This window comes from Ammodytes marinus (assembly GCF_949987685.1).
Source record: "Ammodytes marinus genome assembly, chromosome: 7".
Taxonomy (NCBI): domain Eukaryota; kingdom Metazoa; phylum Chordata; class Actinopteri; order Uranoscopiformes; family Ammodytidae; genus Ammodytes; species Ammodytes marinus.
The window spans coordinates 9,549,000-9,574,139 of NC_137211.1; the positions used below are offsets into that span (position 1 = coordinate 9,549,000).

General features: G+C 39.2%; 1 protein-coding gene across 1 annotated transcript; it reads left to right on the forward strand.

The window, feature by feature from the left end:
• Window positions 1–9,720: 9,720 nt before the first annotated feature.
• On the forward strand, window positions 9,721–10,447 carry LOC307252655 (somatostatin-1B-like; the record flags this gene model as incomplete). Its single annotated transcript, XM_080030386.1, has 2 exons — window positions 9,721–9,825; window positions 10,220–10,447. 2 exons carry the CDS (start codon window positions 9,721–9,723, stop codon window positions 10,445–10,447), a joined length of 333 nt encoding a protein of 110 aa, XP_079886512.1.
• Between the last annotated feature and the right edge of the window lie 14,693 nt (window positions 10,448–25,140).

The following is a 25,140-nucleotide window of genomic DNA, read 5'->3' on the forward strand; positions in this document are numbered from 1 at the left end:
CCCTTCCCATAAATATATACTCTATGTATGGTGTACATAATGGTGCTCACCAGCTCTGAACACAGTCAAGGCTATAGGCGTCAGGTTTCCCTCAATGTTGCCTCAGCTAAATACTGCTATGTATATAACACTAGGCATACATACCAAGCAAACATAGAGTAGAATGTATCTAAACATAGAGTAGAATGTATCTTTTTGTGAGAAGAGTCTGGTCGGTCTACGAACACCTCATCAATCTCAGGCTTCTTTAAAGTCACTCAGATAATCACAAAATATGTCAAATTCAGTGTTACTTCTACATAATACCGCCATGTTTTATCATGGCCGACTATAAGTGGAGTTATAGAGAGGCATGTATTTAACACATGAGTGTTTGCTGATCACAGTTTCCTAACAACCACAGTAGGATAAAAATTATATTACACAATTTTGAATCCCATAAAGTGACTCACCCATTGTAATTGTGTATTTATTAAAAGTGGTTTTGTAAAGCATGCAATACATTTCATTTCTATGTGTTCCAAACATAGTCACCAACATAAATAGTTTTCTTATGTAATTCTTTTTCGTGTTGTGATGAAAAGTGTACACACGTTTGGAAAATGTATTTTGTAGACTATGTCTATTTTAGTATTAGTAATGATAGTAATGGTAGTGGACCTGAAATACTTTCAGGCATTATTTTCAGCACTGAAAATACCTTTCCTTAACCCCTTCAGACCCGCATTTTTTCTGCTGGGCAAATCATTTTTTTAACTGATTCAGACTACTCTTCAACATAAAAACAGAGTGGATATTTTTTTTTTCGAACTCATGTTTTTATGAGGTTTTTTTTCATGTCCATTCCAATTGACGCCAGGACACGATGCACGTAAAATTCCATAAAAACATTAAAAATAAAAGGCATATATGTCCAGATGGTATGGCCTAAACATCTGGAACATTATGTTTTTGAGTCTGTGTAAGTTTCTGAACATGCACATCAACTTGATAGGTGTATCACAGCGAGGGTAGGCAACAGCAGTGAGGTCACCAGGAAAGCCCAGTGCCCACATTTGTTTGGCTAGCATGAACATAAATGTGGATTTTAGATTGGAAATGGGCAGTTACTCTTCCCTCTCTGGATCGGCTCAGCCATACTTGTCTTGTCAGATGTCTGTCACTCTCTCAGAGCATGCTCAAAGTCATTACATGATTTTGATTGGATAATCAGGATCCAATCAGTAACCAGCAGTGCTGACATCATCCAATTACAGAGTATTTATTGGTTTAGAGAAATAAATATGTCATGTCCATTCCAATGGACGCAGGGTCTGAAGGGGTTCAATCTGTTTACATTGTCATGCTCTGTGTTTTTATGACTTTTCTTAGTAATTGCATTAATCATGCTCAATATGAAAAAAAGTGCAATTAAAATATTGATATGGTTCAGCTTCTGAGCTGATAAGGACGTGCTGATTTTGTTCGTGTCACTATCCACTAATCCAAAAACGTAGTTTTGAGCTAATCTTTACCAAATGTCGCATCACCTTTTAACTTAAAGCAGGCTAATATGTGATGATTTTTTTCTGGTAGGATCAGTGCTGTAGCACTAGTATTTTGGTCTGGCTTGGCGAGACTATAGCACTAGTGATATCCAAGTGCAGTTTCAGTATCAAGGCACAAGATGGCAGCCTTTAAACTATTATGTATAAGCCCGTTTCACACATTTGCCAGTTGTAAGGTAACGCATTTCTACTTTCAAATTCAGCACAGTATTTTAGGTTCTCGTTGGAAGTGAATGAAAAGCTTCATTAAAGTTGTAGTCAGCGATCCTGGAGAATGCGTTTTCTTCCCAATCACTAAGTCAAAATCAGTGAATGTCTCCTCAGACTATGTAAACGGGTAAATTGCTAGCAACGGTGGCCCCCCTTTGTTTACATAGGCTACCAGTTTACAGCGCCATGCTGTGCATTAACCTATTATATACTATCTATGGCATTAACACTAGCCTAGATCTTTTTAGCGCACACCCAGTAGGCCTAGTTGTGAGAATAGTGTGTTAGAAGTACACCCCCATATATATTTTTTTATTTTATGAAGTCCTTATTTTGCCATAATTAGTTTAACAGTAATTCTTCTTGTTTTTTTTTTTTAATTTTTGAAGTAGATATTGTGCTCCATTTATCTTGTAACGCATGTAGTACCTAATTTCCGCCACACGGTGGCTTTGACCTATTGGTGCACTGTCTTTCTGTCCTGTGAAAGCTACACATGTTGTAGACTGTAGAGCAGGGGTGTCAAACTCATTTTCACAAAGGGCCGAATTACGACATGATAATCACACGAAGGGCCAGACATGTCGCTTACTGACATGCCTTCTTTTTAATCCAAAACTCAAACAACATATCTAGGTATATAACCTGCGTACATACGAGGCATAGGCTAGATTTTGTTTACATATTTTGGGGGACAAATTATATGTGGGGGGTATGGGGGTGATCCCCCAGAAATTTTTGTGCGTCAAACACTTAATTTCCTGTATTCTGGTGGATTTATCTGTTTTGGTTTTCTGTGCCTTTTCTGCGTCAATTTATTGTGGAAATGTCTTTATTTTTGTAAAGGAAAAGACAACATTCAGGTTCCTGGTGAAACAATTATAAAGGAAAAACATATCACGTTTTTTTATTTTATTTTTTTATAGGAATCATGACCCAGCACCAGTGTTAACTATTTATGTCACTTTACATTGGTAATGAAATGCAAAGCCACCATTGGAAACAAAAGGGGTGGGCTATCAGCGGGTATCTAACGTTAGTTAGTGAGCTATATTGTAACTTCAGGCAAAAGTTAGAAACCAGATAATGTTAGCATTCATCCTTAGACAGTTGACACAATCAATAATCATATTAGCATGCTATTTAGCCCCATAGATTGGCCTATTTACAGCCATTAGAAAACTGACATCTTTTCTTCAATGCAAGTCCATCAATTCATGGCTTAAAATCCTGAGCTGTGGAACTTTCAGCAGACATTCCTAGTGGTAAGCTATGCGAGTGTCCTAACGGTTGGGAGCGTGTGCGACGTGCCAATATGGCACAGGCTCCACATGAGAAAAAAAAAAAAAAAAATCGCAATTTTTTTTTCGCGGGCCAAATTGAATGGAATTGCCGAATTGGTTCGCGGGCCAGATTAAATATTGAAACGGGCCAGATTTGGCCCGCGGGCCAGAGTTTGACACCCCTGCTGTAGAGCATTATTGAAAAATGGCGGACAGAACGTCTGTGTATGTTTACAGGTAAGCAAACAATATAAGATTCATGAATGTACATAAGAATGAGCTGGGCAAGGGTTTAGATATGTGGGGAAGAGTTGGCTAGTTAACTTTGCCGTGAATGTTGTATTAAATTGTCGCAATGCCGCCATAAGTAACTTCCACTCGCAGCTAAACTAACCTTCTCCGGTGCCATTAGGGTCCGATGGTGGTACATTTATATAGATCAGGGCTATTCAATTAGTTTTGATGAGGGGCCAGAAAAAAATGCCTAAAATTGATGAGCATCACATCAATAGCTGTATACTGTAAAACACTACAACGACATAGGAGTGCATATATTGTCTTTATTTGATCAAATAGAGTTCACCAGCTTATCAAAAAAAATCCCTATTTGATTAACATAGGCTGCCTGTTGTTTAAGTGTTTAACAATCTTATCAGTTCAGGAAAACACAATAGGTTAACTCTTCAACAGCTTATCAAAATACATAGAAATAAATGTACTCTAAGTGCAACAGCTTATCAAAATACAGGTAGGCCTAGGTTTACTAAGAGTGCAACAGCTTATCGAAAAACATAGAAATAAATGTAGGCTACTCAAGTGCAACACCTTACAGTGTTTCCCCCAAAAAATGTGTTTGTCAAGGGATCACTGTCCAGGGTCATGGGAGGTGCGGCGCAGCGCGCCACGGCAAAAATGTTGTCTGTATTTTGCTCAAAGATGCCAATGCACAGTACAGAAATAAACAACTGCTTATTTGAATACAAAAAACTACAGACACTGACTTTACAGTTGTGCAATTTTGTTTGCTATGTGAAGATACAAATTTTGTGCAAACATGCAGACAGTACAAAGCAAAGTTCTACTGGTGCACGCAAAGCTGCATACACAGAGCAGCTGATAGAGAAACGCTTGGAGACACATGTGCACATTTGTGCTTTTATTTTGTGTATTTCCATTGCCAATTACTATGTGTATATTAATATTTATTTTTGTGAATTGTGTAATACTTAGATAGGATGTAACAGACAGAGAAATCTACACATTTTTTTGTGTAGTATTGAAACATGGCGGACAGAACGTGTCGTAAACAAATGTGTACTTTGTCTGTGTATGTTTACAGAACCCAGTAAAATAAACTATTCTTCAAGTCACTCTTGAGTTTAATTATTCAAGTGTGCTACATAGGCCTATTCACTGATTTTGACGAAAAGTTATTTTGACAACAAGAGTTCTCCAGAATCACTGACTCCACTTTTAAATCGCATTAGTCAGTGTTTTGCACCGTGAAGCGTCAGTGTTGCATCAACTTATAGTTCTTGTAGTGTGAGACTTAAGTCCTTACTGGTTTCCTATTCAAATGTGACCAACCTGCAGCAATGCGGTATAACTGTTATTCTGCCTTTATAGAGTGTGATGTGGTGGTCTCACTCTTAGCTTCACTACAAGGCTGTTTGTGTTCATGAGTTTTCACAGGCTATAATAACATACGAACAAAAATCCACTATTTGAAATGATGCCTATGTTTTTTACTGATCATATCTGCTTAACGTAAGATAACTTTGGAGACAATGTATCACTTTTGAAATTCCAAGTTAAGTCAAATTTAAATGTTTTCCTATCTAGTTAAATAGACCACTTTTACCCTCAGGTCTGGATTCGCCTGTTAAAAAGAAAACACAAATTCCTCAGATGATCTTTGAGTCACTGTTCCTTTGTGAACCCTTTTAGAGAGATGTTGCCCAAGGCCAAACGTGAAGCAGATTAAGTGAAAGTGAAGCTATCATGCAACTCAATAAGATCTGGGGGCACCCATCATAGTCGTCATACTGACGTTTTCACTGTTTGAAGTCTCATGCCCTGGCTGGTCTGCAGATACTTTTAAGGGCGGGCCTGTTGTAGATTCTTCAAACACATGTGTGAATTTGCCATTATATCCATTTCAACAGTCGGGTAATATTTGGATTGGCTCCGGGTCTTCTTCAGATCAGCGGTGCATGAAGAAAAATGCCTCAAACACTGTTTAAGGTACGACAAATCAATTTGAACATATGAACCGTGGCCTGGTAAAGAAGTACCGCATGTTCCCTGCCGGTAGCACCATCTAATGACGTTGCAACAGTAAACCAGTGAACTATGTCTAATGGTCCTATTTCAGCAATATACTTTGGTGGTTTAGGGCAGCTTTGCAAAAACTTGAAACAACTATCTCTCTGTAATCAGCTCTCCATAATTAGGTTTGGGGAGTTTACCTCATACACATTAGTGATTGAGTTTTGCAGTAATTTGGGACTGGCTCACACAAACCCATTTACTTTCTATATCTGTGATTAAGATTTAGTGATGTTATTAAGCTACATACGCAGGAGAATATTGTGAAGGACAGACTTGACAAAAGAAACAAGAAAGTAATTTACTCATTTGTGCACTACTATGCTTAGCCTATGGTGTGAATTTAATTGAACTGCAGCTCCAGCCTGTACTATTGACCTGGAACACTCTTTGTTACCATGCAGCAGAATGAGAATACATACATCAATACAGCTTTGGCTTTGTAAATTTGCATGATTTTGAAATATACTGAACCAGAGGGCATTGTTTTGTTTTTAATACGGACAAAATAAGCAACCAGATATTAATGTAGACCCAAAGTAAATCAAAAGCTTAGTTTTTATTATGTACTTCATCTTCTTCTTTTTTTCCACTTTTCAAAGTGTCGATTGTTGTTGCAATTTTCCTGAAGCCACTTTCACAAGTCATTGAGTGTGCCAACCCATTCAATTGTAATCTGCAGGTGTTGGAGAGGCCCATATATATTGCGACAGGAATCAGATTTTGACAAAAGTACCTTTGCCACACACGTGTAAGTACTCAAAAGATAAATCACCCATGTGGTCGCTTTGTTTTTTTAGTTGCTGGCCACTGCAGGGAAAAGTGACCATTTTCATATTGCGTGTTATGGGACGGTCAGAGTACATCTGCTGATTCGGTGATTCATATTCGGTGTATCACGCAGTTGATGAGTTGTAGAATTGTCTCTCCATCTGCCTAAAGAGGTCTTGTTTTGTTTGAGCTGGTCTATCATCACAGTCAATACTGCTATACCGACATGTGAATTTCACCTTCTTTTAGCCCAGTCACTCAAACACTCACTCAATCTCTGTGAGCCTTGTGGTGGATTTGAATAGCCTCTATAACAGGGGTCCCCAAACTTTTTTCACTGAGGGCCACATACAGTAATAATAACACATTTATCAGGACATGTAGCTGCTCTGATGTTTAGTTTCATAGTGTCTTCGTAAATTGTAATCCTTCTTCACGGCAACACTTTCCTTGCACATTAAACAGACACATTTCCCCTCTTGTTTTATAGTATCCAGCCGAGGTCCCGACCCTCCTAGGTGGGTCCGGGGGTATGCCCCCCCGGGAGATTTTTTTAAGTTTTTAAAGCGAAATGCATGAATCTGGTGCACTTTGAGAGGGAAATTAAGAGGCTAAATCTGAAGAATTTTGTATGAAAAAAAAATGGAGACACTGTGTCAGATGAATTAGAAGCTATTGGAGAAGGACGCATAGATTTTCCATAATAATATTAATTTAAAATAAAATATTATGCAGGGTCCTCTGGGATGGGCTTGTTGCTCATTTTCTTTTATGGGACATATTTCTCTGTAATATAATGAGTGCATTTAAATTATTTAAAAATTAAAAGCGCCATATTACATTATATTTTTAAAATGTGCCACGGGCCAATCAATCAGTGTTTGACACCCCTGCACTAGTGGGTTAACTAAGAAATGCAAAAAAAATAAAAATTCAAAGGGCCATATTATCTTTTTAAAATCGGCCGCGGGCCAATAAAAAGCGGGCGCGGGCCGTAGTTTGGGGACCCCTGCTCTATAATATCAAGAGTTTGCTGACCGTGTATGTCTTAAAGGTTGGGGTCACTGGGGGAGAATGAGAGCACCCCCTAGAAGGACTAGTATCTGTCTATTTGTAGATATAATACACTTGATACCCCCCACACGAGATATAAGACACTGTTCTGTAACTAATCGAGTAGGTGCCATGCGGCTCTAAGCCTGCTGCTTCGATGCTCACTCTGAAATCCTCTGTATGTCTGATGGAAACTCCTGTAATAAACTTGGAACACTGATTTAAAGAGTCCAGTCTGAAGTCCCTTGTCTAGTGTCTTGGTCGAGCCATGGGGAACATTCGGCTACTACACTTGGCGTCACGAACAGGATAAAATGACATTGGAACATGCGGGATTTCTTGACCCAAGACTGTTCCAGTTGTTATACAAAAAAAGAACCGTGTGCAGTTTTTATTGACTAAGGCGGGGAAAAAAAGGCTGGACTGGAATCAAGCTTGTTACGTCGCTCTGTGCTTATGAAGGCCTACGCTAAGAAAATGAAGAAAAAGACTAAATGAAAAAGCGTAGCATGGTCTGCTCCTGAACTATCAGATGTCAGCCGTTCGGGAGACATTCCACTAGGGACCTATAAAAACACGCAATACTCTGTCTGGCTACGATGCTGCTTCTGTCTGCCGGACACAAGGCTGTGGTCATGCTGAAAGAGGAGGAGGCCACGCGCATACCAGCCGCATACCAACTTGGACTTTCCTGGGCTGCTGGCCACCGAATTCCACGTCTGGCGGAGTCTGCCAGGTATGAAGTGGAGGACCATCCTCTGTGCCAAAGTTGGATGGACTACATCTCCCATGCAAGCTGGTCATGTATCCAAATATCTGAACTTGAGACTCTTGAGACTCAGCTGCAGAGGGCTCTCGCACCCTGTCTCTATTTATCATCGTTCAGTGTTTGAGCTTTTGCATTGTTGGTCCTATTAAAATGTAGTTTACTGCAGTAATGTGTTCATCTATGCATTGTATTCTACATTACTCATAAAGAGTGTTTCTGTGTTTTGTTGGAGGTTTCTGTTGGGCCATTCAAATATGTTTGGTTACATCTCGTTTTTGGTAGATGAAGTATCATCTAAATGGAGGAATATGTGGTGGATTTGAATAGCCTCTATAATATCAAGAGTTTGCTGACCGTGTATGTCTTAAAGGTTGGGGTCACTGGGGGAGAATGAGAGCACCCCCTAGAAGGACTAGTATCTGTCTATTTGTAGATATAATACACTTGATACCCCCCACACATGAGATATAAGACACTGTTCTGTAACTAATCGAGTAGGTGCCTTGCGGCTCTCAGCCTGCTGCTTCGATGCTCACTCTGAAATCCTCTGTATGTCTGATGGAAACTCCTGTAATAAACTTGGAACACTGATTTAAAGAGTCCAGTCTGAAGTCCCTTGTCTAGTGTCTTGGTCGAGCCATGGGGAACATTCGGCTACTACAGCCTCCTGATCCAGTGACCGTAGCTCTAGTTAGTCCATCACCTGCACTCTGATCACAGCATGCAGCTCCCGGTGGTGTTAGCAGCTCTCATGGGGGTCCTGTTCAGTGTTAGAGCAGCCGCCGTGCTTCCTGTGGAGGATAGGAGCCCAGTCCACGTGAACAGGGTAAGAAGGGTTTGTTTTTTATATTGTTCACGTGCATTTTGACAGGAAATGTTTCAACTGCTTTTATTCAACAGTGCTGTGCATTTAGTTGTGGGATTACATTTTGTTTGAAGAATTAAGAATTAAAAAAAAGAATGACAGGGTTTACAATTAGGATTGCTTTTGAAATCAATTAAAATAAACAATTATATTTTTTTGATGTCAAACGCATTCGGTGTATCACGCAGTTGATGAGTTGTAGAATTGTCTCTCCATCTGCCTAAAGAGGTCTTGTTTTGTTTGAGCTGGTCTATCATCACAGTCAATACTGCTATACCGACATGTGAATTTCACCTTCTCTTAGCCCGGTGACGTCGTCGTCCGCCACTGCAGATGTTCAACCTGGTGAATCACATGAACGCAACCAGCCCCTCGCACTTATTCAAAAAAGGTTAACTGTTCCATTTTGTTTTGTCCTGGAGGCCTTCATTGCCCCTCCTCTTTCACACTTACATCCACTCCATCTTCCCAACCCCCAAACACACATACACCCACCACCCTCCGTCATACTACACCCACCACCCCCTACGTCAGTCGCAGACAGGGGGAGAGGCGTATATATAACAGGTCGGGGACTTTGGAGGTAGAGCAGAAGAAACATCAGTGGTTTCCAAATCTTGTGACTGGCTGCCACCAACTGCACTGCACTTTCTCCACCACTCTACTCTGGATCGTTGGCTGGTCTGTGCTTCATACACACACTACCTCACACACTCTCTCTCTCTCTGAAACACACACAGACATACACACACGCACGCACACATACTCAAACACACACTCACACTCTCACCCGCACTCTCACTCAGTCACTCAAACACTCACTCAATCTCTGTGAGCCTCCTGATCCAGTGACCGTAGCTCTAGTTAGTCCATCACCTGCACTCTGATCACAGCATGCAGCTCCCGGTGGTGTTAGCAGCTCTCATGGGGGTCCTGTTCAGTGTTAGAGCAGCCGCCGTGCTTCCTGTGGAGGATAGGAGCCCAGTCCACGTGAACAGGGTAAGAAGGGTTTGTTTTTTATATTGTTCACGTGCATTTTGACAGGAAATGTTTAAACTGCTTTTATTCAACAGTGCTGTGCATTTAGTTGTGGGATTACATTTTGTTTGAAGAATTAAGAATTAAAAAAAAAGAATGACAGGGTTTACAATTAGGATTGCTTTTGAAATCAATTAAAATAAACAATTATATTGTTTTGGTTGACATTTTAAAGATGACAATTCAGTTTTTAATTGAACCTGTAAATGCATGCTGTCATAAATGGGGGAAGTAAAAAATAAAAAATTATAATACTTGAGATTTGAGCTTGCCAAGATGTTAAATTATCGCTTTTTGTAGAAACACACACAATCCATTTATTAATATGTTTTCTTCCTCTCTGAAATGTGCTCAGGAGCTAAGCAAAGAGCGCAAGGAGCTGATCCTGAAGCTGGTGTCTGGCTTGTTGGAAGGAGCTCTGGACACCAACATGCTGCCAGAGGAAGCGGCACCTTTGGATCTTGAGGAGCCGCTGGAGTCTCGTCTGGAGGAGAGGGCTGTCTACAACAGGTTATCACTGCCTCAGCGTGACCGCAAAGCCCCATGTAAAAACTTCTTCTGGAAAACCTTCACCTCCTGCTAACAGTGCCCCCAAAAAAACACCCGGCTCTGCCTGCCTGTACGGTACACCTTCCCGGCTACGGGCTCCACATGAACTGTAGTAGACCTCAGCTGTACATATCATCAGCACCTGTCAGACATGCAGCATCCATGGACTTCACTGACACAGTGTGTCTGTTTGACCAATTATTATTTATGTATACAATCTATGTATGTATGTATGTATGTATGTATGTATGTATGTATGTATGTATGTAACGGTTGCTTTAAGGGTTAACAATAAAGCATGGATATAATATTTGACATGGTAATCACAGTTAATTGCTTTTGGAAATTGTTCATAAGATGAAACATTCCATATTTTCCACCTGCTCTACCATATAAATACAAAGTCAATTTTAATGCAAAAGTGATGGCTGTATTTCTTGTGGACAAGAACATTTACTACACAAAAATTGTGGAAATATTTTAGGGATCGCCGTTATTACACAAAGCGTTGTAAATGACACACCTTTATTTCAAGCTAATCAATCCATTTTCTTCAGCGCTGCTCTGAAGAGGTAACAGAGTGCAGCGCACAATGTGTTCATCTTTCTTTTTCTTTGGGAAATAAACCCCTTGCCTTAGAAAGTATCTGATATTCCAATGAAGGAACAAAAAAAAAGTGCTGAAATTGGATCCTTAAATCATTTGTATATTTTCAACACTTTACTTTTTAACTCTTTTAACACCCTGCAGGACTGTCTATAGTGGACCTCAGGCTGGTTCTAAATACAGACAAAACCAAATATATGTGTTTCTCCAGAGCAAGAACTACAAATTTGAATGATTTTAATATTTTTACAAATAATGGATTTTTAATTGAAAGAGTCACAGAGTACAAATATCTTGGCATCTGGTTAGATGATAAACTCACTTTTAATTTTCATATAAAAAATCTTGTTTGTCGACTACGACAAAAAATTGGCTAGTTTTATAGGAACAAAACTACCTTCCCTTTATTTAGTAGGAAAACGATTATTGAGGCAATTTTCATGTCTGTCCTTGATTACGGTGATGTGGTTTACCGGCATGCATCACATTCATGTCTTAAACTCCTGGACTCTGTTTTTCACTCTGCTTTAAGGTTCATCACAGGAGATGCTTATGACACACACCATTGTCTTTTATATGAAAAGGTTGGGTGGTCCTTCCTTAAAGAGAGACGTGAAGCACATTGGTATGTTTTTATTTACAAAGCCTTGACCGGGAAGCTTCCTCGTTATTTAACAGAAATGCTGCAAATCTCAGATGGGCTTTATCAGACCCGCTCCACTGACATGCTTATGCTTTATGTCCCACAAGCCCGGTCTGAGCTGGGAAAGACAGCTTTTAGCTTCAGTACCCCTGACTCCTGGAACAATTTACAGCAACAAATTAAACTAAATAACTTCATATCCTTTAACCAATTTAAACAAACTATCTTAAATCTGCCAAACTCTACCTGTAACTGTTTTAATTAGGCTATATTGTACTTTCACCCATTTAATTTTAATTGCTGCCACTTAATCTTCACCACTGTGTAAATGTTTCAATTGTTTTTCTCTTCACCTGTTGTTGTGTATTTGATGTATTTGCGTTGAATATTGTTTATGTATTGTTGTTTTTCCTTTGAATTTGTTTGAACTCGACGTCATTGAAAATGAGGGTCACCCCTCAATTGGTCTCTCGAGGATAAATAAAAGTTAAATGAAAAAATGAAAAAAAATATTACTGATTGAATATACTAGACTGACTATAATGACAAAATAAAATAAAAATAAAGAAGATGTGCCTCAATATTTTTCAAACAGAAATATATATTAAAATATACTGTTCAAAAAACTTGATAGTGAGTCTGCAATGTGAAATAATTGTACAAGTACATGTCTTTAGTCTTTAGTGGTCCTTATTAATTCTTGGTCGCAAGTTAAGGGAGATGCTTCAGTGACTTATCATCACAGGTTGTTAAATAAGTCAGTAATATAAGTGAGTAAATCGGAAGCTTGCTCTGAATTCACACAATGCTGACGGACAGTAGCAGTCACTGTACACATAGCCTTACAGGGGGGAATAAAACCTGTTGTACAATTATACATTGGAAACAAATACAGGTCTAAAGATCAGATCAAACGAAAAGGCGTACAGTGTTTATATGAGTCTGACCACAGAGTTTAATAGTGAAAAAACAGACGAGACTGCTGCATGTCGAGATAATGAAGTGTTCCCCTCGTGACCCCATCAAACAAGAGGCGGCATCGGCTACCCACGGCTATAGGTTCTCCATCAGACCAACTACAATTACCACATGCTCTCACAGCCCTTTTGGCATTTGTGATGTGTGTTGTTGTTTTTTACTGAGGTGGAGCTTGGAGTAGGTGCTGGCCATCATCACATATTGCCTTTTTTCACAGGACTAGACCCAGCTGTCATTTTCCGTTTTTTGAGTCTTTGATTAATATTTTTCTGCATTGGTTTTATTGGGATCATTCATGGAATAAAGACATATTACTTAGAGTATATTGATGTTAAAGGTCACTCTCCTGTCCCCCGCATATACACGTGCCAAACCATGCCCTTGCTGACACCCCTTCAACCATCAACTCCCACCTCCAGCCCACATTGTCTTTTGTCTTATTCAAACTAGTCTCCTTGCTACCTCAAATATAATGGATTCATTAAAAGAGGGCACAGACACTGTCTCACTTTACCCCACAGCATTTGTCTCACTTTACCCCACTGCCACAATTTGAGAAAAAAACTACCTCTCTCAGTAAATCAGGCTAATCTTCAGTTATCATCATCACATGGTTTCATATGTTGGTAGTTCATCAACATGTATGATATAAGTTTTTCTACCTGAATCAATTTGTTTTAGCACAACAATCGATTAAGTTGACAGCAAGAAAATTTACTTTTACATGCTAAAAATACTTTTTTGTGAAAAAAACATGCTTACAACATCACCATGAGGTCCTCTCTTTCATGGCCAAGGGGAAATGAGAGGGGCTTGAAAATATATATCTCACGTGACCAAAAATGTGTTCCATTGCCTAGATACAGGGGGTGTCTCACATTACCCGATGCCTCACATTCCCCCGTTCTCCCCATATATATTTCATTTTCCTTTATTTAACCTCGAAAGATCAGTTGAGGGGTGACCCTCTTTTACAATGACGTCGAGTTAATTAGTTTTTTGATTTGACTTCAGACATAACAGAAGTGAAGTGTTTTTGTTAATGCAAGTCAGAAGGAAATAGGTTGTAGTAGATTCGAAAGACAAAATGTATACAACTATCCCTTGGTGAATGTTGTCTTTGACGTTTCCTGCCAGAAAATTATTCATGCCAATTGCTTAGCAGAGGTTTAGCACTGGGCAGTCATCCAATGGATAACTAGACATGTGTGAAATGTGATAAATAATCTGTCAAATCATTTACCACCATAGTCCATAGAAGTACAGCCAGAGGAAATACAAAGCTCAGAGGAGTTTCACTTTTTTCAATCGGGTTACTGTCTCATTAACCTCCTTGACTAGATGAGTAAGAGATAATGGCTCATAAATGTGCTTGTTTCACAGGTGCAAAGAGATGAGTTAACATAAGCTCACTGTACTGATGCAATCAGGTGGAACATTCAAGGCTGTGGTGATGATTTTTTCCCTTTGATTTTCATTGTGTAGGCAATGGGAGAAAGGCGTTTTAATGATCCATCCTGACAGGAAGGACCCCCTGAAAAATATCAGTTGATGGTGAGTTACACTTTAACGAATTTCAAAGCAGTGTTATTACTTGTTCTGGCAACCGTGTCGCTCCCTTTAACATTCTTGAATAGACAAAAGCTTCCAGTGGACGGACATATGATACTTGATTGCAATTCATCACACAGCGCCTTTCATTCTTATATCTGAAACAAAAGCTCCTTGTCAACATGAACATTCCCAGGTGGACAACCTGTGGGAGAATAACTAGACTAATGCTATGTGAGATTAACAGAAGAAACAATCATTTTGAAGAATAAAAAGAAAAGTCAAAAACAGAAAGATTTCTGCCTATAAAGAAGCAGCATCTGATGCCAAACAGTACCTCTGGAGTTGAGATTATTATACATAAAAAGAAAATACATTTCAGTTGAGGTGCTGCCCACTCCTGAGTTTATGGCCCTGGGCTCAAATGAGCTCTAAGAGGAGCAACATCAAAGCTGATGCCTGAAAGCGAAGCATTTCATTGGCCTTCCTTTTGATCTGAAGGAGGAGGTAAAGTAGTGATCTTTACCTGTTTATTTCAAATTTAATTGGAAATTCATAAATGTACTGGTATTGACAAATAACTAAGACTTAAAGGTGAAGTAAGCAGTTTATTTATGTTAATATAAATGTTAAATCACTCTTTATTCATACATCACTTGCTTAATGTGCGCGTTTCATAAAGCCGATCTCTCAGTCAGCTGTTCTGCATGTAATCGGCAAATAAACTTTTCGGGGATCCTTAAATTAATATCCAATCACCAGAGAGAATGTTACATACCGAAACCCGTCTCACTCATGGTCTCACTGCCGGTGCACGCCAGAGCGACACATGGGTGAATGTTTATGCGCCTACAATGGCGGAGCAGGTAAAAATCCTTCCCAATGTCTGTTTTGGTGGTTTTTATTATGTTTTATCACACTTATGGATCTGAGATGATGCTAGATAACTCGCTGCTTGAAGACCGCAGTGCATTAATGTGGTGACGTAGGGACGAGCAAGGGGACCGCTAACTGCAGTAACTGACAGGAAGTTAGCTATAGAACCATTCCGCTTACAGCACCTTTAAGTTTTGTGGGCACGCCCTAATAGGAAGAAAAAATCAACTTCAAAGTGATTCTACCTTGGTTACACAAATGTATAGTTGTTTCCCATTTTATGGGATTCAATTAGGATTTCCACTGGGGGTACATCATGATAAACTGTATGGTTCTTGATTTATGGCTATTTCAGTATGGATAATTGTATCGCTCAATGCAAAAATAATGCCTATAAGTCATCTAGGGAATTATTAATAAGGCCTGTAAATATTCACAACCACAAACATACAGTTAATATTATGAATACACTCAATAAAAGGACAGGTAGACATAACATTATCTAAGCATTTAAATTTATAATCTAATTGACTTCGTGTGAATGTTTGTTTTTAGTTCAATTAATCCACCCCTCTATCCATGCATTTATGAACAACACATTTTCTGTATGGTTCATATCTCCCCACAGACCCTATTTCCAGCAACAGTTTGGTGACATAAGTGACTAGCTAGAAAAAAAGAACCTATATAGTCAAATATCTTCCTTGGCAGTTAATGTAGACCAAAAAGGAGCTATCAGGGTACATATTTCAGGCTGTAAGAAAATCCAAATGAGGTTCAATGACAGCAAACCTTGAAGGGTAAACAAAGGACTGCAGCACACTGATTGATTTGCAGCTTTAAACGTGCAAACAGAATTTTTTTTCCAAACGTTTGTGTCACAAACAGAGCTAAATAAAATGCCATCCCTCTTGGGGAATTTTTATTTTGCTGCCAAGTAGTTGGTGCACTAAGCAGTTATGCGTATGGTGCTTTGCTTAAGTGCCCACTATCAGTGCCCAGGATGTGACCTCACACCTCTCCAGATACCAGTTCACACACTGTATTGTTTGTAGTGGTCCCCAAGCCAAATCCCAATGTACTGAGCGCAATAGGATTTACTGTATTATTTTATACTGTACATTTGTATGTGTTTTTTAATTTAAAAAAATACACAAATAAAATATACTGTACAATTGTACCTTTATTGTAAGCTGTGGTTGTCTTCATGTTATATAGATGTGTCAGAACTAATTTTCGTCCCACACTATTGACCATTTAGAAACAGTTAACATCAAACAGGTCAAGACAGGCCAAATTAACACCCAGCACTTAGCAATTGCTTCTAAGGAAAGGTGTGAACAGGAAGTCCCTGGAAGAAAAAGCTGTGTCCTCTTAGAAAGAAATTGATTGGGCACCCTTAGCTCATTTGGTAGGGCGTCCCCCCCCCCCCCCCCTCCCCGGGCCGGGCCCAGCTGCAGACCCGGGTTCGATTGATTTATATAAAAGGGACTGTCACGATCTTTCAAAATTAATCATACACATTCAGGTTACTGCAGCTGTATTTTCAATAGACTGCCTTGTTTACACAAAGCATGGACTGATTTAATATGTACCACAGTAAATTGGAAAAAATTAAACATCATAGTTTTACGTCTATGCAAAGAAAAAAATACTATTTTCTGCTGAATCTGCTGAATTTTTACTTGATACACGTTGGGCATACATGTTTTGTTTGAAAAGCGGAGATGGAAGTTATTGTCAGTCCACAGACATATACTTGTACTTTATTGACGCAGTGACTGTCGACATGGCGCCTGCAGCAGCTTATTCATCTCTGTCAACTGAGCTCAATTTTATTAGTGGTGACATTTTAGATAGGTTGTATCCAGAGCACTGAACTAATGCAGTATGGGTGACTAGCTGAGGCATTTTGAAGTCAAATAAATATAAAATATGGCATTTAAAAAAAAAAATCTAGGGAAAGTACAGGCCCAGTAGGACTAATGGACCTGTCTCTTGGAGTGGCTATGCAGTATGTTTGAATCACTCTATTGAGGGATCATTAGTGCCTTTTCAGAAGAGACTGCTCTATTCAGTTGAATGTATTATTATTCCTTCTTCCTGCTGCTGCACAGTTGCTGCCTCCTTTTTTCTGTTTTGATCAAGTAAAGTTTTGTATGTGTTAATTGGTAAACCAAGGACCAGATGTTTCAGTATAAATGAAATATGCTTTTCCATGTTTTCAAAGACATCCTAAAAGAGCTACACTGTCAGAAACATGAGGTATTTGACTGAATGATGTATTTTGGCTGAATGATGCCTGTTTCAACTGAGTAAAGCATCGCAGAACACAACATAAAACAACACACGAGCTACAGTGTCTGATGTATTTCTCTCAAAGAGTCCTCCTGTTCGGGAGCACCGATGGGAATGGAAACATTGTTTTCCCCAGCAGGGCCTAATGATGCCTGATGGCTTATTCAGCCGCCCGGTGCCAGCGCTAAAAGCTGATCATTATAGGGCCCTCTGCTCGCTCCTTGCTAAAGCTGTGGCTCAGAAAATGAGCTGCCACCAACACAGGGAAGGGATGCGGCACACCTGTCACTATAGTGTCCCTGTTCATTGGGAGGATGGGCAGGTCATGCGGTGAAGCATAACACAGGCTTTTGAGGATTTAGTTAACAATGACTTTTAAGTGCTGTTGGACGCAAACCGCAGATTACATTTACTGTAGCAACACGTTGTTTTTAGTAAATTCTGAAATGTCTTAAAAGTAGGGCTCATTGAATTGCTCTGACAATGACAAGTACCTCTTAAGACTGCTTGCCTTCCTGGAGTAATTAGGACTACCAGTCAATAACATAGGCTACATTGAAAAATAAAAAAGACGATATTTTCCAATGACTATGTTGAACCAAAAAAAATTCCATAGCGTCCACAGCCATTCTAGAAGCATAATGAGGCTGATCACGGGCACACCATCGCATTGAGCTTAATGACAACATCAGCATGCATTCAAACTCACACTGACAGCGCTAGCATGCCAATGTTAACCATATGTAATGTTTACCGTAGACACTATCCTAGTTTTGTGTGTTAGCATGCTACAATAGCTAATTAGCCATGAACACAAAGCATTCTACAGCTGAAGCTGGTGAAAATTACATCAGTTTTGCAGGAGAGAAGATGATGATAGATATAAATGTAAAGGATGATAAAAGGGAACAAACAGTCAAGTCATAAACTGTCATTTAGCCTTGATCTACAACTTTTGTCCGTCTTATTTTTGCTTTATTATAGTCAACGTACTTTGATATACCATGGATAAGTGAGGGTTTCTGTCATGGTTCATCAGTTTGGCTTTTACACTGAGTGTCAGACTCATGACCAGCAGCCACTCACTATGCTTGTGTCCTCAGAAGAATAGGGCTGCAGGGTGGGAGGAGAAGCAACACAAGAGGTTATTGATCGCCTTGTTTAAGAACTCTAGTGTCCTGTGTGATTTTTACAATATAGGTTCCCAATCACTGGGATGACACTCCCGTGATTAGTTACCACAACTGTCCTTGTTTCGCTCAGCCTTTGCACCTGTAATAGATTTGTTGCCACAGCAGCAGATGAGGATCTCAAGTAATGTTATTTTCTCCCAGCATGTAGTGCTCCTCTTGACTATTTTCAGGACAATTTGGCCCACTTGGGATGGCAATGCACCTGATTGCAGTTGCTCTAACAACACAAAATCCCCTCATGTTAAATGATCTGGCCATGCAGAGACAAAAGAAAGGGGGGTGGAGGGGTAAAAAGAAAAGAAAAAGCAATGTGAGCCATTGAGGTTTTAAATGTTACCGCAGCATAACTGTTGACAGTGATGGTTTTAGCTTATTAATGGCCCTATACTGCCGACAAGAGTCGTGCCATTGCTCATATTGAAAATCCATGTTAAATATTCAGGATGACCGTCATTTCTCTCAAGGCTAACAGACCCGAAAATGTTCAATCAATTATACAAGAGATAGCCCCTTCATTAATATCCATGCTGGAGTTATTGAGTCATGGCCGGCCAGCACTATTATATCATTTCATACTGTATGTTGATGAGTCAATGTATTATATTGTTAAAAGAAATATACACTGCTGTTCACTTCCATGTTTACCAAAAAAACAAATAGAGGGTAGAGTAAAGTTTTTTTTGGACATTTTCTTTTGTTAAGAATTTTCCCTTGGCCTTAAATTCCTTAACATTCAGTGGTTTTATAAAAGGGAGCTGATTAAAACGTAATGAAGGGGAATGTGCGGTGGCATTGAGGCACCATAATGAAGGCAAGAATTCAGGGCTGGGAGCAGCACCTGTGTGCCATTTCTCATCAGCGCTTGTTCGCACCAACGTCACTGAATGCTTTACTGCCTTATGGCGGTCAGATGAATTTCCAAAGCTGTGGCCTGTTTGCATTAGCAAGGAAATGACCGTATTTGTTATCTGTGAAAAAGAGCCAAGCTGAGCCAAATTGAAAGAGTTATGGGACTGACGTCAGCAATGAAATTCGCCACAAGAAAGCTCAAAATCAATTCATCAGAAGCCTTTTTTTATCATTAGCATCAGGGGATGTTGGGAAAACTGGGAAAGCAATACATTCTACAGAGGACATGTGGAGTTTAGCGTTTGGGACATTGTGTGGTAAATGCACCAAAGCTCTGTTGCAACAACATGCAGATCCTTGAGTGAAACGATAAAACCATTGTTAACATATTTCAGTGGCTTGGTAGTCTTCCAACCTTAACAATATTTCCCCCAAATATATTCACATGTATTAGTTCATTTGTAGTTCAGAGGACTTTGTGTCTGTTGATCTCTTTTGTTTTTAGAGCAAAGACATTACATTCAATACAATGACTTTAACAAAATGAACCACTTTGATTAAAATGATTAAATGTTGTTTAAATTCACCAGCATGCAACACCATCGGTACATTTTCATAGTGCTGCTGACTTTAGTCAGTTAAACAAGTCAAAAAAAGAAAAAGCTGGACACTTCCCTCATTAACTTAATGAATTCTGTGGAAGAAGCATTGATAAATCCACCCTGTTGTGCATTCTTCTGATAAAACCTCTCACTGGCTACAGTTTGTGAGATAATTTCCCCTGATGCTTGTATTATTCATTATCTTTGAACATTGATTAAGCCTACCTACATGACTGCAGTTATTCTTTACATTAATTTGCATGTTCATACATTCTTCAAATCCCTTTGTCTCACCCACGCATATAGAAAACTCTTGTTGGTCAAAAACACGCTGGCAATACAGTGTTTAGCAAGAAATCACTATGAGACACTTCCAGGTGTATTTTGTTTTAATGTATTCTATGCGCCTACGCACAATGAACAGAAACAATGGCAAGGTTTAATGGAAACATTATAGTGAACCCGCTGCTCCCTGCAGAATAAAAACATATGTTAATGTAAATTGATTGCATTCCATCAATGTTGTTTCTTGATTTCTTGAACTTTTCGCCTCGAGGCTCCAGTCAAGGAAACAGTGAAAAGCAACAACATTTGAAACCTATTTTCACTGCTCTAGTCACATTTGACATTCCTACAATAAAATGTTTCTTTGCGGTCTAACAGACATGAAATCACATACCGACAAATGAGTAAAATGGGTATCTGACACATGTCCCGTGTGCTGCTTTTAAACCATCTGTTCTTTTTTTGCAGCAGGTCTGCTATGAAAGCCTAAATTATATCGTTCTTTCACAACTACAGCGCACGAGGAAATTACCGTGGATTAACTCTACACTGTTCTTCTGAGTTCAGCTCAAGTGACACATCCCCACTTATTCAAGTCCTTAATTACAGTTTAAAGCGCATGGCAGAGACTACTGTGATTGCAGTCGGTGGTAAGGAGAAGGAGGACGAGAGAGAGAGAGAAGATGAAGATGATGGCAGGGGGATGTCAGGGTGAGGGGTGAATGCAAAAGCGTATACTTGCACGTCTCGGTGTATAATTTGTTATCAGCACAGGATGTTTCGCAAGCCGCAGAGAGATGTGTGAATTGTGCATGATAAGACAAAAATGAAAGAAACGTTCCCTTCTTTGCCTCCTTCCAGCATTTGAAATGACTCTGATTTGTAGCTCTCTCTCTCTCTCCCTATTTCACTCTCCCTCTCTCTCTCGGGCTGCATCTCCATCACTGCCTTTGTTGACTCTCCAGATACAAACAGTCGCCGTGTTTTTCGTTTTTCAGTGGATCTCATGTGGCCTACTCTGTATTTAATGACTGGCTGACATCTTATAAGGAAGCACTTCATTACTGCACGGTACAACAGGCAACTGTGCTGCGACCACAGCGTCTGTCTTGCGCACATGGACATTCAAGATTTGATCATGCTGAAATCAAAACCTGCCTGTGCCTTGTGTCTCTACACGGTTTTTGAGTGCATGCTCGGCTGTGTGTGTGTGTGTGTGTGTGTGTGTGTGTGTGTATTTGAGCAAATGAACTACGCTACATGCACATATACACCAGTCAATGTCTCGCAAATGTGCTTTGTTCATGACGCACATGTACAACACTTGCCCTAATATTTCTATGTCCTAGAAGCTCTTTAATTACGGGTTGTACTTTGAGGAAGCACAAGGTCCCCATGTTACGCAGGGAACATCTACATGCAGCTTTTCATAGTTAGATTCTGGCTATTGCAGACACAAATCCATTCTTTAGAGTTGATTTTAAAGATTTTATCAGATCAAGTGTGACCTGAATACAAACTGTAGGGTAGCTTATTTTAATGTGCTCCAGGTCTGCAGAAGATTTTTCTCTCGGTAGCAAACAGAACGCTTTAGATTTTGGCCCACAATCTATCTTTTTTTTTCTAACAATTTATTGTGTAATTTTTGTACCAGACAATAATATAATAAAGATGCTACGAGGAACTTTTAAATATTTCTGAAACAGTCAATAGCAAACAAGGCCATCAGTGCAAAGAATGCTATTTTTATATTGTTTTTCTTAATGCCTTTGCCATGGGGTACGCTCTCCCAGGGACAACAGCTGGCGTAGTAAAACCACCGCTTTTGTCCAAAGGGGTGCAAGAATTAACACAAACTGAAAGTTCCTCAGAGAACCTTTACAGATAGAAGGAATGAGATGTGAAGTTGAAGAATTCATGTGAAAACTTACATTATACTAAAGTATTTCTTAACTAACAAGAACCTATTCTGTTATTACAGAGTACAGTTTGACCATGACTCAGCAGCAAAACTAAAAGTCTTTTAACTAATTTCATAACTTTTAAGTCGTTTTTTTCTCAGTAGTTAAAACATATATTCAGTATAAATTCTGGAGACAGCCGTGCATAATATTACAGAAAATATATATTATTTTTCTATTATTGTTAATGATACCTTGTATTTTTTCTCTATGCCTTGTGTCTTTTTTTTCATTTGAGTACATTACAACATTGCTTCAAGCAGAGCTGCCCATCATTCTGACATCAAATGCATTTGTGCTATGCCCCCTTTCATTTTCACCTGTACTTTTAAATACTGCCTCCGTTCAACAGCAACAATTAAAAAGAAAGGTCTTTCACAGCCCCAAGGTATGACCTAAGGGTGTGAAAGTTAAGACCTTAAGGTGTGAAAAGATTATGAAGCAGAGCAGCAAAAAAGAGCAAATACAGAGGTAATTATGCAATGTTACAATAGGCTTTTTCTTATGCATTGTAGTTCGAAATATAGATCTAATGACAAAAAATACATTCTTTTACACATCTTTAAATGTGAAAAAGGCTCTTAGATACTCTGATATTAACATTCACTGGCCTATGTACTTTTTAATAAATCTTAATAATCAGTCACTACAAATCATCATTTCATGAGGGAGTTTAGAAGAGACCTCCATGTACGAAAGAGTAAAACATGGTGAGGTATCTTTTTTATTGTTAGATATAATTTTTTGGCTTTTTCAATGCTTTTTATTTTATAGTGCAGAGAGACAGAGATGAAATGGGGCAGAGAGGGTAAATGACATCCAGAGAACCGACCACGGGTTGGATTCGAACTGGGTCTGCTGCGAGGACTGAGCCTCATGGGGGGGAGGACACTTTAACCACTACACCACAAGCATGATACCATGGTTAGGCATCTTTAAAGAAAGTCTACAAAATACACAAAGAGAAGAGCTATGTCCAGAGGTTTTACACTGTTGCTGCAGCTCCATGGAGGATAAGCCTCAGTGGTAAAAAAAAAACAGGGATCTTTTTCTATTTTTACCTTTAATATCCTACTGAGTTCTCTGGAAATGAAGGCCCAGAAACATGACATTATTTCACACCCCCAGAGACAACGGAAATTACACCCTGGGTCTGAATAAAAGTCACAAGTATTAGGGGAAGGTGGGGTGATTTGTGCATTTTGGAAGTTGCAAAACCCCTTGTTTCTAGAAAACCGTGGAAGAAATTGGAAATGTGACCACATATTTAAGAAGAGCCATCCATTTGACTCATCCTGTAAAGAAGGGAGACACAAGGAATAAGATATAAGCACATTTAAGCTCAAAAAACTGTGTTTTGCCTTTCAAAGTAAAATTTCCATGATCAAGGTTTTTTGATTATTGTGTCTGAACAATTATAGACACGTTTGAAAACATTTGACACATGTTTTAGTGCTTTGGTATGCTACACTTTGAGTCTATATAGTTAGCACAATGTCAACCCTAAATTGCTGCATCATGCCTATTATCCAAAATTCTGGGGATGGGGTGATTTGTGCGCAAGGGCCTGGGTGAGTTATAAGTAAGTAAGTAAGTAAAATGTATTTATAAAAGCACATTTATGACAGTTTGCACTGTCCAAAGTGCTGTACATAGTGCATTCAGTAGGTAAACAATGAAGGTAAAATAACAATAACCAAAATAAAAGACGTAAAGCCCATACATCCACATAAACACAGATAGTAGTGCAGAGGTAAGTAAGTAGTGCAGAGGTTAATGGGGAGGAAACACCAGGGTGTACATATGGGTTTTGAGCCTTGATTTAAAGGCAGAAATGTAGGGGGAATCACATTTGTCAGGTGGCAGTTGGTTCCACAAGCACGGAGCAACTAGTGCAAAGTACATTTCTGAGAGTTGTGCCAGTGGCATGGCTGTATACGCTGGTCACCAAAAGAAAGTGATTGTCTACAGTAGCTCAGAAGAGAGTGACATCTCAATTCCACTTAACGACACCACTGATGAGAGTTCAGATGGCCAGAAAGATGATGATGGTGACTTTGTCATTGTGACACAATGACGCACAAATCACCCCACATAGTGGGGTGATTTGTGCGACAAGACAACTTTTTTTCCGAAAGCTATATTTCTTAAACAGTTTATTCCAGATCCAAAGTTTTTATTGCCAGGGATGCACAACATCCTGAAATATATGTACATATTTGAGTTGGAGACATAACTGTCAAGGCCTCACTTTAAAATCACTTTGAGTAAAAAGTTGCACAAATCACCCCACCTTCCCCTATTAACATGATTTTTTAAAGTAAAAAAAATATTCTCCAATGTTCCAGGAAAGCGTTGTACAGTGTCAGAGGGTGTCATCTCCGTTGGTGCATCATTCTGGACAATCAAAGCTTGAGTTGCATCTGGACCATATCCAAGAGGAGAACATCTGCCAACAGACCCCGCTGTGGCTGAACATCCCACCTACTCACAATCAAAGGAAAAGGAAAAGGTCATGGCACCGTTTAAAAAGAGCCGTCAGAAAGGTAATTTGCACAGGGAAATTAATGTGTGTGTGGATAATTATTGTAATTTATCTGCAAATACTAGCCATTTGTGCTTAAGTGTTAGGGGAAAATGGTGGTCGGTTATTACACGCTTATCTATTGTACAACTGTTGCTGGATGAAAGGCACAATCACTTCTGAATAACATCTGTATCCATATTCCATCAAAACAGACAGCATGATTACTCTCGTTCATTGTAAAAGCATTTTACAATGACGTCTGGTCTAAAAGCATTTGGAACATGCACAGATGGACTTAAAACAAACACAAAATGAAAAACCAACTTTAAGCATGACACATTCTGCTGTTGATGTACCA